General features: G+C 39.5%; 1 protein-coding gene across 1 annotated transcript; it reads right to left on the reverse strand.

Moving 5' to 3' along the window:
• Positions 1–4,165: 4,165 nt before the first annotated feature.
• Positions 4,166–17,566, reverse strand: ralba (v-ral simian leukemia viral oncogene homolog Ba (ras related)). Its single transcript, XM_061792812.1, has 5 exons — positions 17,409–17,566; positions 9,149–9,330; positions 5,880–6,088; positions 5,624–5,801; positions 4,166–5,188 (listed from the first exon to the last, which is right to left on the reverse strand). The coding sequence occupies exons 2-5, from the start codon at positions 9,260–9,262 to the stop codon at positions 5,066–5,068; spliced, it is 624 nt and encodes a 207-aa protein (XP_061648796.1). The 5' UTR covers positions 9,263–9,330; positions 17,409–17,566; the 3' UTR covers positions 4,166–5,065.
• Between the last annotated feature and the right edge of the window lie 475 nt (positions 17,567–18,041).

An 18,041-nucleotide genomic window follows, 5' to 3' on the forward strand; every position in this document is an offset into this window, starting at 1 on the left:
TCACGGAAGTTGACGAGCATGATTTGCTTTCGCGGGCCACATAAAATGATGTGGCGGGCCGCATCTGGCCCCCGGGCCTTGAGTTTGCACTTAAGCCTTATTTGATAGCAGCTTCACAATTGTTAAATCCATTAAAGTTTTGACTTTTTGGAACTATTTAATTTTCCCGGGATTATCACGAGCTCCCCGGGTTCAATCCCTGGCCCCGCCTGTGTGGAGTTTGCATGTTCTCCCCGTGCCTGTGTGGGTTTTCTCCGGGCACTCCGGTTTCCTCCCACATCCCAAAAACATGCATTCATTGGAGACTCTAAATTGCCCGCAGGTGTGACTGTGAGTGTGAATGGTTGTTTGTTTCTATGTGCCCTACGATTGGCTGGCAACCAGTTCAGGGTGTACCCCGCCTCCTGCCCCATGACAGCTGGGATAGGCTCCAGCACACCCGCGACCCTAGTGAGGAGAAGCGGCTCAGAAAATGGATGGATGGATGGATGATCACGAGCTCATACTGCATTTAATCACGTTGTCTGTTGCCACATTGGCCAAGAGGCGAGACAATGCTCCAGTCATGCACGGATCGCTGCATCCTCTTCTGCATATCGAGACATCTCCATGTGAAGCTATTTGCGCCAGTTCTTAAGTGAATGACAGAACCCGCTTCAGGACAGGGTTGAAGTTGGCCGTGAACGCACCCAGACCAGCACAGAAGTCCCACTTTTCAACTCGCTGGGGGTACGCCGGTCCAGGAAATGACCATAACCGGGGTCAAGCCCACCTCGTCGCAGAGTTACGCCAAACCCAGTGCTGGATTTGCACCAGTCACGAAAATTACGGCCTTAGTGAGTAACGCTCCATTACAAATTAGATGCTTTTCTCGGGTAACGGGGTAATAGAGAGAGCACGTGAGAGAGAACATAAAAGTTCAACTTCTATTACTGCAGCTTACTGAGTCACTTATAGTACAATGGAACCTCGATGTAGTGGACTAATAGGTGCAGGGGGGAGTCCATTATAGCCGAATGTCCGTTATATTGAAGCACTTTTTTCGTGTGGCCTTATGCACCAATATTACTGTACAATACAAAATGATTGTTTTGTACTTTTTGTGCTCTAAAACGCTCAGGGCAGGTGCCCCCAAAAATGTCTGCACATGCTTGATTTTGGTCTATTGTCCTTTCTGTTGTGTTGGGCAGTGGGCACAGTAGTAAGCGTTACAGCCGTATGCCAATATTTAGGTAACAGTGAGAAATTACAGATCATATAGTTTCCCTTACCACTGATGTGTCTGCTTTAAGATATAAATAAAATATAAAGATTCAGATGCAAAACAAAAATTCTTCAATCAATCCTGAAGTATTTTTTTGAAGGCTCAATAATCACAGCCCTTCACTTCGTCAATCGTCACCAGTGAACGGAGCTCAACAGAGGGAATAGGATGAGTGAAATGCAAACATAGTGAGGCCACTGAGGTTTGTGGAAAATGGATGGATGGACTTCAAGGAAAAGCAAGACTGCCATCTACTGGCCGAACAGAGAACAGGCGCCCCCCAACTCCAACAGCAGCAGCACAGTTGCAAAAATAGAAGTTCTTCTTTGTCCATTGCATTTATCTTACAGGTCGAGCACAATTCCACAGTGTGTGTTTCTCTTTGCGTCTAATGAAGCAGCGTGATGGTGTTTTATCACGTGAACATCCTCATCTCCAACATTAGCTCACATATAATGAGGGTTACTCAGAGGACGGGGGGGGGGGGGCGTGGGGCCCTCTCTGCACAATGATTAAAGACCGGTGACACTGCATCGGTCATTAGGCTGCCCCACTTTGCCCTTTCATACATTTCTAAATAAGTGCCTTCCTGCGAGTTTAATGGACCCCCTAATCTGCCTACTTAGCGGCGGGCGAAGGGGACGGGTGCAAAGTGTCGGGCGAGCGGGTCAATGTGCCTGTCGGGTGGGCTGACATTTGGTTTCGCTGGTTGAAATGCTTCATTATACTAGTAGCTTTCACTAGTGCAGTGGTTTGCAAACTTTTTACACCAAGTACCACCTAAAAACATAATACTTGCCTCTCCAAGTACCACCATATTGACCGGTATTCAAATACAGTAGGCCCAAGCGTTCATAAAGTATAAGTGTTTAAGTAAATTTTTGTAAATAAAAAAAAATAAAACAGGCTTTATTCCCCAAAAAGTATATTCAGTATTATTATAATACACTGTAACAATATCCACAGTTTGAACATTAACACTGTGCTCAAATATGGGAGGAAAAATGTACTTAAATAAGGATTCAATTAAAATGTAGCCTATTGGAAGAGGGTGTGGGGGGACAGTTCCAAAAGATGTTTGGAATAAATGTATTGCCCTTAAATGTTAAATACAACTGTACTTAAATGTACAGTACTGGATTTTACAAATTTTTACAACACTGTAGCATTATGCAAAGTTTGAACAAATTATTTGATTTTCACGTACCACTAGAGTGAGCCCAGGTACCAGCAGTGGTACTCGGACCACGCTTTGAGAATCACTGCGCCCCCACACACACATAAATTAATGATGATGATAATAATAATACATTAACTCCAAGCAGACAATTTACATGCAAACAAATATTATGTAAGCTTGCTGACAGGGTAGACATTTTTGGCTAATGTTAGCATTTTATAAGTACATGGTGGACCTTTACCAAGCAACATCATCCTGTTAGCAAGCAGACTTTATACTGTTTGACAAGTATACATTTAAATTGAATTTTTGAAAAGTTTTTATGTCAGTTGATATTTCACTATGACAGAGTGAATGTTAAGGTAGACAAAAAAAAAGTTGAAAATTACAAAACGTGTGTCCAGGGAAAAAGCCAAAAGACTTCCTTTTAGTGTAGTTACTCTGCAACCATCCACTGTCTCAGTCTCCTTTGAGGAAACACAAAGAACACCCACATTAAATCTAGCACCACCTTAAAACATTCTTAGCTCTCTAAGTACCGCCATAAAGACCAACATTAAAATACGGTAGCTAGTAGGCCTAAGTGTGCATTAAAAAGAGAGAGATGTTTTCATCCTAAAAACTACATTTAATGGTTTGTTCCATAACTTTCCATTTGGGTAGGATGTGGGCGATATTGATAACAGGAGAAAGTGTGGGTATTCAAACCTTTCACCAGGAAAAGTGTGGGCGTCACTAACATATTATCTGATCATCTGGGTTCTACCATTACATTTTCAAGTCGGACACAGGGTTAAAATTGATCATAGCGGGAAAAGTGTCAGCGTTGAAACATGATGCCCCTGCTTTAGAAGATTACATTTACATCTGATAGTCTTAAATGTTGTAACAGTATAGTGTATATAGATTTCTTCAGTAACATGCATGGAAGCCATCACACATCATAAATACCATAAAGCAGCAGAATGAGGTCAGTGTAATTTCCCTTTCAAGTAAAAGACACAAACGAGCCCCTCAGAGGCGCACGCACACAAAAATGACTTCTATGTTTGGTTATGGAGGACTTGCAGTAATACTTTCAAGTCTGTGGAATTTCTGTTGTTTTGCATACTGCCAGGGGACACTTTCTATCCTGCCCCTTCACAAATGCGTGTATACATTTCAGAAATGGGATTCACAAATTCTTCCATGCAGGATAAGACTGATCTGGAACAAATGGCTGGCAGTTTATCACTGTCAGATAGAGAGAGAGAGAGAGGGGGGGGGGGGGGGGGGGGGGGGGGAGTTCAACAACCACCCTTTGCTACACAATAGAGCGGCTTACAGGTAACAAAGCAACTTCTGCATTGTTTGGCGCATTACAACGATGGGAACATACAGTAACATTTAAATGCAGTCGAATATTCAGCTTTAATTGTTTTGAATATGTTGTGCGAGTAGAGGCAAGGACAGAAATCCTGAGATTTCTAGGGGCCCCCAAACATCTAAAAAAAAGATGGATGCATAGTTTTCTCTGATATTCTTGCTTCAATGGTTCATTCAAACACTTGCAAACAGATCAAATTGCTTAATCTATCATGATCGTTTCAACTGCTCAACCTCCCTTCTCATGCAATGGACTAGCCCATCTTTGAACTTGTCAGTGGTATGACAATCAAGCATCAAATTGTTAATGATTGCAGAGGGATGGTTTTGAAAGAAATCAATTTCTGTTACGCATGTACAGCATATATAAAAACATTTATTCAGCAATGCTCATAGCACGGAATTAAAAGTATACTCACAGTAGTGGGCAGGTAAAAAGAAAATTGGGGAGGGGGGTGTGAATACAAAGAACATTGGAAGTAATTTTCCGTGGCACTTGATTATATTAAAAAAAAATAAGGTTAAGACATTGGTATTGACACGGAAAAGTTAGGACTTTTCAAATAGTTTTAACGTTTTAGTGGCAACCTCTGAACATCAGCTGTAGTGCATGTCCTTCAACAAAAGAAAATTATCTCCAAACTTCCTTGACCTGTCGTAGAAAACAGTAAAAGATGCACTTTGGGAATGTTTGCTTTGAAGGGTCAGAATGACATCAATATGGAGGAGCACCGTATAAAAAAACAAAAAACAAAAAAAACAATATCTGACTTAAGAAATGTTTGGCCGTGTATGTTCTCACTGATTTTTCAGTGGCTAGAAAGGACAAATTCATAAAATTCATAAAAAGACAATTGGAATTGCTTTAAATTTGGTGTAACATGAGACAGTAGCATTACAGTTCCTTTGCAGTAAAATAAGGAGACAATCCATAATGTAGATTAAGATTGTTAAAGTAAATACAAGCACTGTTACTGTGAAGCCCGGTGGGGCAAAGTTAAAGGCAGTGTCTTTGACCCTAGAAAAGAAACGGACGTCCCAAGATGAAGAGTTAGTGTCGGTGAAAGGTTGGTTCATTAGTCAGGACCGATGTTGGCGTCCGATGGCACAGCAGCCCGGATGGCATGAATCAACAAATAGGTAGTTGACACACAGTACTGGCTATAAAATATACTTTTAAATTAAATGGCAAAAAAAAACATAACATTTAAAAAAATAAACTGGGCAGTTATATTGTGCATATTAAGGTCCATACTTCAGAGTAGACAGCATCTCTCTCTGAAGCTCTTCTTGTTCTTCTTGTGTTTCCCTTTTCCGTTTTTATCCTTGTTCTCAGACATTTTCTTTCCCCGGATGTCACGCATCAGGTCAAAGAAAACCTGCAGTGAAACACCAAAAGCAGACCGCTCAACACACAAGCCTCTCGGCGTGTGTCTGAACTTACCGTCATGGGGGGGAAAGAATTATTGGTCCACCCTTGTTTCTTCAGTTTCTTGTTCATTTTTAATGCCTGGTACAACTAAATATACATTTGTTTGGACAAAATATAATAAGAAAAATATCTCAGAAGAGTTTAATTTAAGCGCTGATACCTAGCCAATTACAATGGCTTTCTTGAGGGCAAACAATTAAGCTTAAGCATGTCAAATAAGACGAAGGAATCAGCTGCATTGTTGTCGTGGTCATTATATTCTTCAGGTAATAAATAAACCTTTAATGGTACCAGGCATAAAAATCAACAAGAAATTGAAGAAACAAGGTTGGTCTGTTCATATTTTCCATGACTGAATGTGCGTGTGCATGAGAATAAGCACCTTGTCAACATTGGCCCTGGTTTTGGCGGACGTCTCGACATATTGGACCGCCCACTCTTCGGCCTTCCCGCGCACCTCGTCCACAGACACCTGCCGACGGTCCTCCAGATCCGACTTGTTTCCCACCAGCAGGAGAGGGATCTTGTCCTCTTCCGCCTTTACTCGCAGGATCTGCTCCCTGTGAGCACACACACATGCACGGTTGTTGTAGTCCACTTCAAGTATGCAAGATAAAAACGTTCCGGGTGTCCAGGACCTGAACTCGGCAGTGGCCGTGAACGACTCGTGCTCGGTGATGGAGAAGACGAGCAGGAAGCCCTCCCCGCTTCGAAAGTAGTTGTCCCTGATGGCGGCGTAGTCCTCCTGGCCCGCCGTGTCCAGAATGTCAATCTGGACCTCCTCCCCGTCCAGGACCACTTTCTTTCTGTAGCTGTCCGCCTTGGTGGGCTCGTAGTCCTCCACAAACTGCAGATGACATTTTTGCTTAAATTCGACGGCCGATAAGAGATTAATTTAAATCTGTGTTTTCTCCGGGTACTCCTGTATCCTCCCACATCACAAAAACATGCATGGTAGGTTGATTGAAGACCCTAAATTGCCGTAGGTGTGAATGTGAGTGCGAATGGTTGTTTATATGTGCCCTGCCATTGGCTGGCGACCAGGTCGGGGCGTACCCCGCCTCTAGCCCAAAGATAGCTGGGATAGGCTCCAGCATGCCCGCGGCCCTAGTGAGGAGAAGCGGTACAGAAAATGGATGCATGGAAAACTTTCTTCACTGTCGAAAACTTTAGAGAGCTACTAACACCTCAAAAAAGAAAAAAATAAATACATTCATCATATCATACATAAACTGCTGAACTAAGTAGTCAAATAAGGAGAGCATTCCTTTTTTTAAAATATTTTGGGATGTATTCCAATCCAAAATTACTAAACACTATTTGCATTTATTTGTTTATTTGGCTTTTAAAGTCCTAGATTTAACAACGTTGAGGAAGTAGTGATTTTGTCATTGCCCTAAACAATGGGGACATGCAGTCAACTGCCACCTTATGAGGAACAACAAGTACTAACATCACAATATCAGTCAGCAATAGTGGATCAGAACGGCACGTGGACATGGGGAGGAGGATTAGGAGGAGTCTTCAAATTGAGTAACAGTATGAGGACAAACAGGTGATATAAGAGACAGTTCTGACACGTAATGCCATACCGAGAGCAATTTTAGCATGGGACCATTGTGAGCTACAAAATAATGAATGAAATAATTTCCCAACAATTGTAATTTTCAATTGGAAGACTAGGGTGATTTTGTAACATGAAACTAAAACGTTTTTATTTTCGCCTCTTAAAATATGCATCACAACCACCGATGTGCGACACCTGGTGCCAAGGTTTATTGAGCTAGGTAAACCATGGATAAAGAACAACTCTGTTTATAAACACTTTTTTTTTTTTTTAAAGAAAAATAACCTCAGGTTACATACTATTTTCGGTTTACAAACAGTCTTGGCATGGCTGTGGAGGGCTCAGAACTTTGTGCTTTTTCTCACACCACTTAAACATTAATGGCTCTGTGCGTTGGGTAACTGTTTTTTTTTTTTGTGCCTAAAATGGCCACCGCCTCCCACAGTGCAACGCAAAAGCTGCACTGCATTGTGGGAATTGGCGGCCATTTAGGGCTAGTAGTAACCACGGTCAACATAAACAGTAAGTACTGTACCCGAAAAGGCTAAGACACTGCACGGTGATTTCGCTAGCGAAAACAGTTATTCATCATCAGATTTTCTGTTTTTACCTATTTCTATATTGCACACTATTTATTTTTAACCCCACAATAAACAAAATAAGGTCGCTCCAACATCATTTTGTGGCTTGGGATAGATTAATTGCATTTCCAAACATTTCAAAGGGAAACATTACCTGGCTTTTTGAACATTCCAGTTTGGGAATGGAGTCACTAAACACATTTGTAACCCAATGTTTCACTGCATTTTATTGGCTATTATTATGCAAACATATATTATACATTTAGTAAAATAGTCCTTTTCTATTATTGCAGCTGACCGCATGCTCGACAAGCGACAAACTGATGATACAAGACAAAGGCAGAAAGCATTTTCTGTTCGCCGCAGGTGGATAATTTAGGTTTGTCTTTACTTTCATAAATATGAGCATGACTCAAATAGACATCTTTTTCAGAGTTCAAAATGTGTTTTTTCCACCCCATGGATGTTCTCTGTAGCAGTTCATGGAGTTCATAAATATAACATGCTAGTTTCTTATTTTGGTAAAAATAAATACAAATGCAGTGTTATCCTCACTTCAGATGTCAAAAGGGTTTTGTGGCTTCCAGTATTTATTTTTCTGTGGGAGACCAAATAGCCCTTTGAGTATGTAAGGTTGCCGACACCGATCATAAACCTACAAGTCAAGGATTCGCGGTGGAGCTATGCAAAAGACTTCTAATGTAATGAATATCTGAAATCTGAAATATAACGTCATGTTATTCGAGTGAAGGAAATGGGATGTCTTCTGAAGTGACAGGAACAAAAGAACAAGGGGTGGTTTCATGTCAGTCCTGCTATGCTGGCTTTCCTCTGACATGAGTAACAGCTCATATTTATCGTGTTTACGCATACAGGCAAGTGGCTGTCAGAACTTCAAAGGGGAAAAAAAGCATCTTTTAAACCTTCAAATACGTTTGTACGATGTAATTAATCATGTATCTGTTAGATCGCTTTTATATTGTGGGAGTTGGCAAAAAAAAAAAGTTTTGTTAAAACATTATGACCTGACAATAATACATGATAAATATGACCTATGAAAAAACAAACAAAAAAAACAAACAAAAAACCAGCCATCTCTGGCCTCATCTTGTACCTCTAATTTGATTTGCAAGAAATCAGTGTCTGAAGAAAAACAGTGTTGGTGCACTTTGTAACATGAAACTAAAACGTTTTTATTTTCGCCTCTTAAAATATGCGTCACAACCACCGATGTGCGACACCTGGTGCCAAGGTTTATTGAGCTAGGTAAACCATGGATAAAGAACAACTCTGTTTATAAACACTTTTTTTAAAAAGAAAAATAACTTCAGGTTACATACTATTTTCGGTTAACAAACAGTCTTGGCAATAGACATCTTTTTCAGAGTTCAAAATGTGTTTTTTCCACCCCATGGATGTTCTCTGTAGCAGTTCATTGAGTTCATAAATATAACATGCTAGTTTTTTATTTTGGTAAAAAATAAATAAAAATGCAGTGTTATCCTCACTTCAGATGTCAAAAGGGTTTTGTGGCTTCCAGTATTTATTTTTCTGTGGGAGACCAAATAGCCCTTTGAGTATGTAAGGTTGCCGACACCGATCATAGACCTACAACAAAATTGAAGGAAAGTGATTGGAATATTTATGATGGGAGCCAGTCTCGTACTTCATTTTGTTTCCAGTTTGTCCAAACAAGTAGTTTGTCGAAACAATTTTAAATTGTGATTTAAAAAAAAAAAAAAAACAGGTAACAACTTACCTCATCATACATAAACTGTAGGGTGAGAGCTGACTTCCCCACACCGCCACTGCCCACCATTATCACCTTGTGCAAAGCAAGAGAACTCTGGCTTTTACTTTTACCAGTAGCCATCGTTGGAGTGGTCTTGGCCTCCCTCGGACACGCTCACACACAAGACTTCGCAGGACTCTTGACACGACCTGTAAAAGATGAGGAAAGTTCAAAATCACCATGATGGATCATGCTGGTACCGCCAGGGGTAGATGGGTAGCTTTAGGAGCAACTAGATGCTTCCCTTTGATTGACACCAACTCCTGAATCACACATTTTTATTAACTCAACCATCGTGAGGTCATTCCAGTTTACGGGGTGTAATGAAGCCATCACTGGTTGCTCCAAGACGGCCTCCGGGACTGCATAAAAAATAATCTTGAGCTCGGCCTTTTTAAAAAGGAAGGGAGAAGTCGCCGGTCATCTCTTTGCACATTATGAGTTCAAGCCTGAGAGGGTGAAAGCTCAGACTCACTTGCTTTCACCGAACTTCCATATCTTCCATCTTAGTCAGGCAAAGAGCATCTTTTACCGTGTTGTAAATACCTGCATGCCATGTAAGATACTATTTGTGTACCAAACATGACCCCCTTTCCATATCTGAACATACACGATATAATTCAACCAAGATTATTTAAGTTTTGTGATTGTCACATGAAGCAGAAATGGCAGTTTAAATATACATCTGTTATTTGATGTTTTTTAAAACATTTAAAAATGTGAATATCAGGTATAGCTGGTCCACTTTTTTTAAACGAGTACAATCTGAAGAGAGAGCTCATTTCGCCATAAAATGCTCAATTGAAATATGACAAAGAACTGCGTCAGGGTATGTGCAGTATGAGTTTGTGGCTTGTAAAATATTAGTATTATATGCGTTTAATGTTTTAATGTTTTCCATTTTTAAGCTGTGAGCACAGATAAGACTGCAAAATGTAGTGGATGTAAGTTTAAATTTATACAGTGATGCCTAGAGATACAAGTTTAATTGGTTCTGTGACCACGCTCGTACCTCAAAACATTTCGAATCATCGTTCACCACTTAAATTAATGGGAATGCCATGTTAATCTATCAACATGTTTTGTTCCACCATTTGCATTCAATTATTTGCTTGACGGGTTATAACACTGCGACAGCAATGCTATTTGTTGGCCCGTCTATGGCATTTTGCATTGTTTCTTAGCATTACTAAACAGATGTAACTAAGACAAAGCTATGCGGTTTGTCTACACACAAAACATGTAATTCTCTGTTTTATATTTCGTTTGACAGTAAACTTCAACTGGGAGTGGCAATAAACAGCTTGAAGCCCTTTTTTTCAAGAATTGTTCACTATTTGCCAAACTGCTTATTGTGGAATGAGTTGAATTGGGTTCACTGCCACCATACAGCCCTAGTATCTTAGGTTTGTTCGTGAGCAAAACAAAAAAAACAAAAAACAAAAATCTAATTTTAAAAAATAAATAAATCACTCGTATCTAAAGGCAACACTGTACAGTGAACATGACAATTATTCTCCCAGTGACTGCTCACAGTTTTAGAGACACTGATAAAGACAAACCCCAAAACAAGACAAACCACCGACTAGTCAACAGCAGAATTCCAAAACACAGCAAAGTATCTGACTGACTAAAAGTTCCATCATCATGATCTATTATCAGTCAACAACATACATCATTGTCGAAAAAGCACTTGGGCACACACGACTTGCATTATTAGGTAAACAAAAAGGTTTAGTGTGCCAACTGGAGATGCTGAGGATGTGGCATCATCTTTCCAACCTGCCTGACCAGGAAGTTGAGTCCACATTGTGTCCTTCCTGCCTTTGTTAACAAATTAGGTCAGTGAAAGTGTTGATAGACAGAATGTCTACTACTCAGCATTTATACATTGGGGAGAGGGCCGGCAGATGGAGGGTGGTCTTGACATAAATCATTAAAACATGACCCATCTCCACATGCACACACACATTTGTAATAATGTAAATAAACCCGCCATATGTAAAATAAGTAAGGGAAGACTATAGAGCAAAATGCTTTAACATTTCCAATGGACTTTTCCAAATACAAATGTGCTGTTCTTTCTGTTTGAGCAATGGAAAATTTGTAAATAGCCTGACCTACATTTGTAAGAGGGTCTGTTGCGTGTTGGTCTGCTCAAGGTGATGGTGGGTTAGAGAATAGGAGTGGGGGCTTAAGGGGGTCCAGAGACTACTTAGGCTGCTGAGCTCATAAAATATAGATAAAACTATGCAGCATGGACGACAGGATTTAATCAAGACTCCCCTTTGGGTGGAGGGGGGGAATAAAAAAATAGGACAGCGTTCCCCCAACTTTAGCAGTGATGCAAGATGTGGAGACCCCCCGCGGATAGTGATGAAAGAGTACAGACACAACAACGACAAGCCAGCGAAAGTCTACAGGCCACGTAAAATAGGCAATTTCTCCAGAAGACAGTACATCATGTAAGTGTTTGGGTCGATTAGGCACCAGTCAAAGCTGTGTCCATTAAAGATACAATTCCATCACAGTTGAATCCCGCTGTCATGCCCGCAAAGGCTAACTAATTATACATAAATAAGTGTTACATTTGGTTGGGCTGACAACAAATAGCGGACAAAGGGGAGTTGAATACAGCTTATGTGTAAACACCTCAGTATGATGGAGTTCACTTTTACAGTACATTCCCATTACAATATCCAAATCCTATTGAAAAATCTATTTACAGTGTTACCTTGACTTACAAGTCCCTGACTTAGTCTTTTTTTTAGATACAAGCTGTCATTAGGCCAATTATTTTTTTTTTGCTTCGACTTGCAAGCAAAAAATTGACATAAGCGCGCTAGATGGTGGCAGCAAACTTCAAAACGAACAATTCATCAAAAAAAGGCTTCAAAATGTTTACTACCACTCCCAGTTGAGGTTTACTGTCAAACTACAGTCATGCTCACAATTATTGGCACCCATGAAGTTTAAGTACTAAATGTGTAATATCTCCTGAAGAAAATTAATCAAGTTAAAATGTTTCTATAGAGAACTTGTGTTTGATACGAAAGAGCAAATGATAACATTTTATGGACAGCTAAAACAAAAGTTGAGCTTTTTGGCAAAGCACACAAACAGTATATTTATAAACAGCGCGATGAAGCCTTTAAGGAAAATCGGTCAAGCATGGTGGAGGATTCCTAATCCTGTGGGGCTGCTTTTGAACATCTGGTACTGGAGGCCTTGACTGACATGAAATCAGTACATTATCAAGAGATTTTAGAGCAAAATGTCTTACCCAGTGTAAGAAAGGTTTGAGGCAAAGATCAGGAGTCCTCCAGCAAGACAAAGACCCAAAGTGCACATCCAAAAGCACACACAGATGAATGGTTGAAAAGGAAAACGTTGACTGTTTCAAAATGGCCAACAAAGAGTCCTCACCTCAAATCTTTGGGGTCAACTGAAATCTGTCCTTGGGCAAAAGAACCCAGCAAATGTTTAAGAGATTGATCAAATTGCAAAGGAAGAGTGGGAGGAAAGTACCACCTGAGAAGTCCAAAAAGCTTATAGATGCATACAAGAAATGTTTGGAGGCTGTCATCGCTACCAAAGGGTGTGTTACCAAATATTAAGGAGGGGTACCAATATTGGTGCACATGCTGTTTTCATTATTATTTTTTTTAATTACACTAAGTTGAAATTATTTTTTTCTCTGAGTTAAATTACTTTGGACATCCAATTAAAAGATGTTGATGATATAAGTTTGGTAAATTTCCATTTATTTCTGAATCTATTACTCAGGTTATGCAAAAAAATTAAGGTGTGCCAATAATGGTGAGCAGGATTGTAACTGTGTTTAAAACAAACACATGCCTTCGTGTAAGAAATTCTGCTTAATGCTAACAGGACACACAATGCAAAACATCTTAGACAGGCTAAAGGATAGCATCAATGTTGATTTGTTACATAACCCTTTAAGCAACAGATTTTGGCACAAATGGGGCGGCAGCACATGTAGACAGACAACACCACTCACAGGAATATATTCTTTATCCTCTGCAAAAAAACAACTGATTACTGCAGCTTACATTTGTAACGGTCTTCTTCAGGTATATCAGTATCACTGTACTATACTGACCCCTGTTGGTCGAGACACGCACACCATAATAAGCCACACAATTTATCATGATGCACTGTTTGATTCTTTACATTATATTTAAGATTATAAAAACAAAGTAATAAAGTACTGTATTGTTGAGTGCTATTTAATTTTTTTTTTATTTTTTATTTTTTTATTTTTATTTTTTTTAAATCAGTGTTGTTTGTTGGAGGGGAGGCTGGAAAATAATGGAATTTCCATTCATTTCGGTGGGGAAAGAAGATTTGAGATGAGTGTTTTGAGTTACAAACATGGTCTCGGAACAAATTAAACACATAAGTCAAGGCACCGCTGTATTTGCAAAGTTTACAAAGTTGTAATAGCTTGCAATGAACTAACATAATTAAAATACCGTAGCTTACCACATGCAGTTTAAAGTTTGTCCATTTTGCAAGCAAATGTATTTGAAAATAGAGGTTGAATGAATTTGCGTCCAATCATGGTTAAATAAAAACCTATCTGACAGTCTCAGTTTAAACATTGTATTCTTTGTAACGCTATACTGTAATGCATTTCAGCTCTTATCTCTTTAGATTGTGCAGGTTTGGCAAATCAAGCAGAGAACAAATAGGATATCAAGTGTGAAATACTCTAATATAAAGCAGCCAGGTGGAAATGTCGGAACAGCACCCCACAATGCATACTAATGATGCCAGGGTATGTAAACAGAGGCGTCTTTGACCAAACCAGGCAGCAGGAAACTCAGTTCAGGCATCAGCCCCACTACTCTGACAACACAAATAGAAATCCAGCCACATAAGAGCATTAGTCCTGCACTAACTATTTAGCTGCAAATTGATGGTGCTGTGACATGGAGGAAAAAGAAAAAAAACAAAAACATACTATGGAACCACCTCACCCCTCAATCCTTTGCTGTTAAGAACAACTTCTTTATGCAATAAACTATAACTATCAGAAAGAATCCTGGGATTAACAAAACAGCTGGAATTTGTTGAGCTAATCTTATCAGCAATTACGAGAAAATTACAGTGAATTTACAGGCTGACAAAAACAATTTCAAATCAGTTAAATTATATGGTAGACTATGACTTCCTTGACACTGCTCAAACATGATTATTTCAAGGAATAAGTCATCAAGGCTGGTTGATGTCTCCCACCATTTCTCAGCTATGAATCATCTGATCCTCTTTTTGTAAAGCCTGCCCATAACCTCGACATGAACTGTTAGGGGAAAAAGATATAGGTAAAAGGTCAGCGACGTTGCATATGAGGGCCTAGCTCATGATCTTTCACAACACATGTGAAAGCCTTTACCCATTTGTTTTCAGTCACAAACCTGTATAAATGGCACGGACATGAAACAGGGGAGGATTAACCCACACAGAATTTTTCCACCAGGTATTTATCAGAGCTGCTGTATAAAAAGCAAAAGCAGACACATGCTGTATCTTCTGTTCAAGCCCCGATGTGCCCATTTTGCAGGTTTTGGTGTAAAAAGGCTATTGACATGATAAAGTCAATCAAGTCGCATTCCACTACACGAGAAGTTGGGTGGCTGCAACTTTTGCTAAAATTCAAACAATGTCCCCTTGGCGTTCAGGGACAGAGACACTGTCATTGTCAAGTTTCACTTTTGTGCATGGTTGCCTGGAAATGGAAGGGCTTACATCAAAAGGTTTAGTCATAGAACAGAATACGGCAAACAAGCGGACATGGAAAACCACACTGACAGTGGTTATTGAAAGTCTACAAACCCCTTACTTATGTATCCTTCTCCTGAATGATCACTCTGAACAATGAGACCCCTCTGATTTTGTGGAATATGCAAAGCATGGCTTTGACAACAAAAATGTCAGGAAAAGCCTACTAGAATAGCTTAACTTTTTTTGTGGGGGGGTCAGTCAGAGGCAATTGAAATGTGGCAGACGTGTGCACTGACTGCCATTTAACGTGAGTGAAAAAATGTTTAGAATTTATCTTAGTCTCATTTTTTTACACCACAAAAATCTGTCATTTGAACAGGGGTGTGTAGACTTTTTATATCCACCGTAAGTTTTGTGGTGACAAAAAGTAGAGCTAGCAATTATTGACCTGCCCCTTTCAGACAAAACTTGCCGAGCAGGACATTGCCTTGTCTTGAGTATGCCATAACACAGCAGTTGCTGCTAACCTCCAAAGAATTGTGATACAGAGCCCAAAAGAAAAGAAAGTTTTCCGCCATGTGGGACCATTTTGGTCTCATAGCCCCCAAACAGTATTGGCAAATAAACTATTTGTTTTCATTTCCTTGTTTCATCCTGTTCCTCTCAGTTTCCGCTTGAGCCATCAGAATTCAAATCAATTTCAAAGTAACTAGAATTTAAATGATTCATTTTCTGAAGGGTAAATGTGAATTTATTTATTCGACTGAACTGTCCTAAGTATTTAAAAAAAATAGTTCCTCCTCGCCAAAGGCATGGAAAAGAAGTTAGAATAAACGGGTGTACAGACATTTTACAACTTTGTGGTCGCTTTATTATATATATATATATATATATATATATACACACACACACACACACACACACACACACACACACAGCGGCACGGTGGACGACTGGTTAGCCTGAGGACCGGGGTTCAAATCCGGACCCTGCCTGTGTGGAGTTTGCATGATCTCCCCGTGCCTGCGTGGGTTTTCTCCAGGTACCGTATTTTCACGACCATAAGGCGCACTTAAAAGTCTTACATTTTCTCCAAAATGGACGGGCACCTTATAATGCGGCGCGCCTTGTGTGTGCACAGAGTTCCAAAATCTATAAATGTTGCCGTGTGATGAACGCGCCGCATGACTGACTGGGACATTTTCCTGCCGACAGGTTGCTTATATAGAGGAAGGTGGACGTGACTGAGGACAGCATGCGGACGTAAAGGGTGCGCAAAAGCTAAAGCTATATATATATATATATAAATCATTTAAATTATAGTTCTATATATATCTATATATATCTATTATATATATCTATATCTATCTATCTATCTATCTATCTATCTATCTATATATATATATATATATATAGTAATCATATCATTTTTATGATTATTTATTTAAAAGCATCCATTTCAAACAGCAAATATCTATATCTATATATAGATATATATATATCTATATATAGATATATCTATCTATCTATATATATATATATATATAGATATATAGATATATCTATATATTTTTTCACATTATGACACAGGTTCACAATTTCTATAGACTGTATATTTTAAAGATATCCCAGATATTTTGAATTTAGGATCAAGACAACATATAGTACCCTGAAATATACTGTATAGGTTGCCTGCAATTATATTTCAAACCCAGCAGGTGTGTTTTGAGCAACAGGGAACACAGTATCAATACAATTGAAACCCCCAAATAAACGTTTATTTTCCGTTAAATAGTACAGGTTACCGAGAACAATATATATTTGGACAGGCCATCTCGAGATGTAAATCTTCCCTTATTTTGCCATTATGGTGCGCTTTTGTTTTGCCCACACTGAGGGGGGCTTGTTCATGCAATCTTGGGTCAACTGTGCACATTCAACCTCCAGGGGCTCCTCGGTTTAGCGACGGCGTTCCGAATTGATCTATCACTCTCCTACACGAACGCTGTATTTGTTACATTTGCGGTAAGTATGGAAAACACTTCTGGGTCAGAACTCTAAAACAATCAAATGGGGGGGATGTTAACCTCAAAGCGTCAACTGAAACACTTGACATTTGATACTGAAGCCCAATGGATACAAATAATAATGAAAGGCTTCCCTTCGCGGACACTTGCGGCGTATTATTCGACTTAAATTAACATTCACCGTAAGCGGGACATCACATGAGAGCTCCATAAAGCAAGAGCACTCTTGGGTGTGTCGCCTACTCAGCAGGAAAACTTTGGAGCACCAAACATTCAACTCGGTGGGCAAGCAAAAAGCCACAGTTGTGTACATAACTATTGTTACGCTTAGAATATAATTATTACGTGAGGGGCACTGATAATTTAACAACTCTAGCTACATTAGATTCATTTATTTTTATGATTATTTATTTAAAAGCATCCATTTCAAACAGCAAATATTCTCAACTTACGAATGCAGGATTTGTATTTCTGCCTTTGGTCGCTGCTATCTGGACGGTTGGGTTAAAGGACCAAATCGATGCATTGGTTCCCCCGGAAGGCAGCACAACCGCCGCCTCGGCAACAAAAGCCCCACCTCCCGGATGTAAAACACCAATGGGCGACCTGCGTCATCGTGCCTTTTCTTCCTTGTCTTCAAAAGCGCAGCACAATACTGCCACTTAGTGAACGGGAGTCAGCAATTTATCGTTCACCTTTGATTTGCCACTGGTGTGAAAAAGTCTTCGGCCCCCTTCCTGTTTTTTGTTTTTGCGTTTGTCACACTTAAATGTTTCCCATCATCAAACAAATTTAAATGTTAGTCAAAGACAACACAAGGAAACACAAAATGCAGTTTTTATTATTTAAGGGAGGGGAAAAAATCCTAACCAACTTGGCCCTGTGTGAAGAATGTTTAATTTTGAAGAAGAAAAAAAAGGCAAACTACAGCTGTCCCACAAAACCATTTTTTATTCAAAATACCACCCTTGTGGCTTTAAGAAATACTTTAAATACGGAAGAAAGAGAATTGTTGTAGTCAGTCACATTTCTTTTAGAGCAAGTAAAAGATACAAATATGGACTTGCTCAACTCTGTGGAAAGAA

Source organism: Phyllopteryx taeniolatus, chromosome 12, assembly GCF_024500385.1.
Source record: "Phyllopteryx taeniolatus isolate TA_2022b chromosome 12, UOR_Ptae_1.2, whole genome shotgun sequence".
NCBI classification, from domain to species: domain Eukaryota; kingdom Metazoa; phylum Chordata; class Actinopteri; order Syngnathiformes; family Syngnathidae; genus Phyllopteryx; species Phyllopteryx taeniolatus.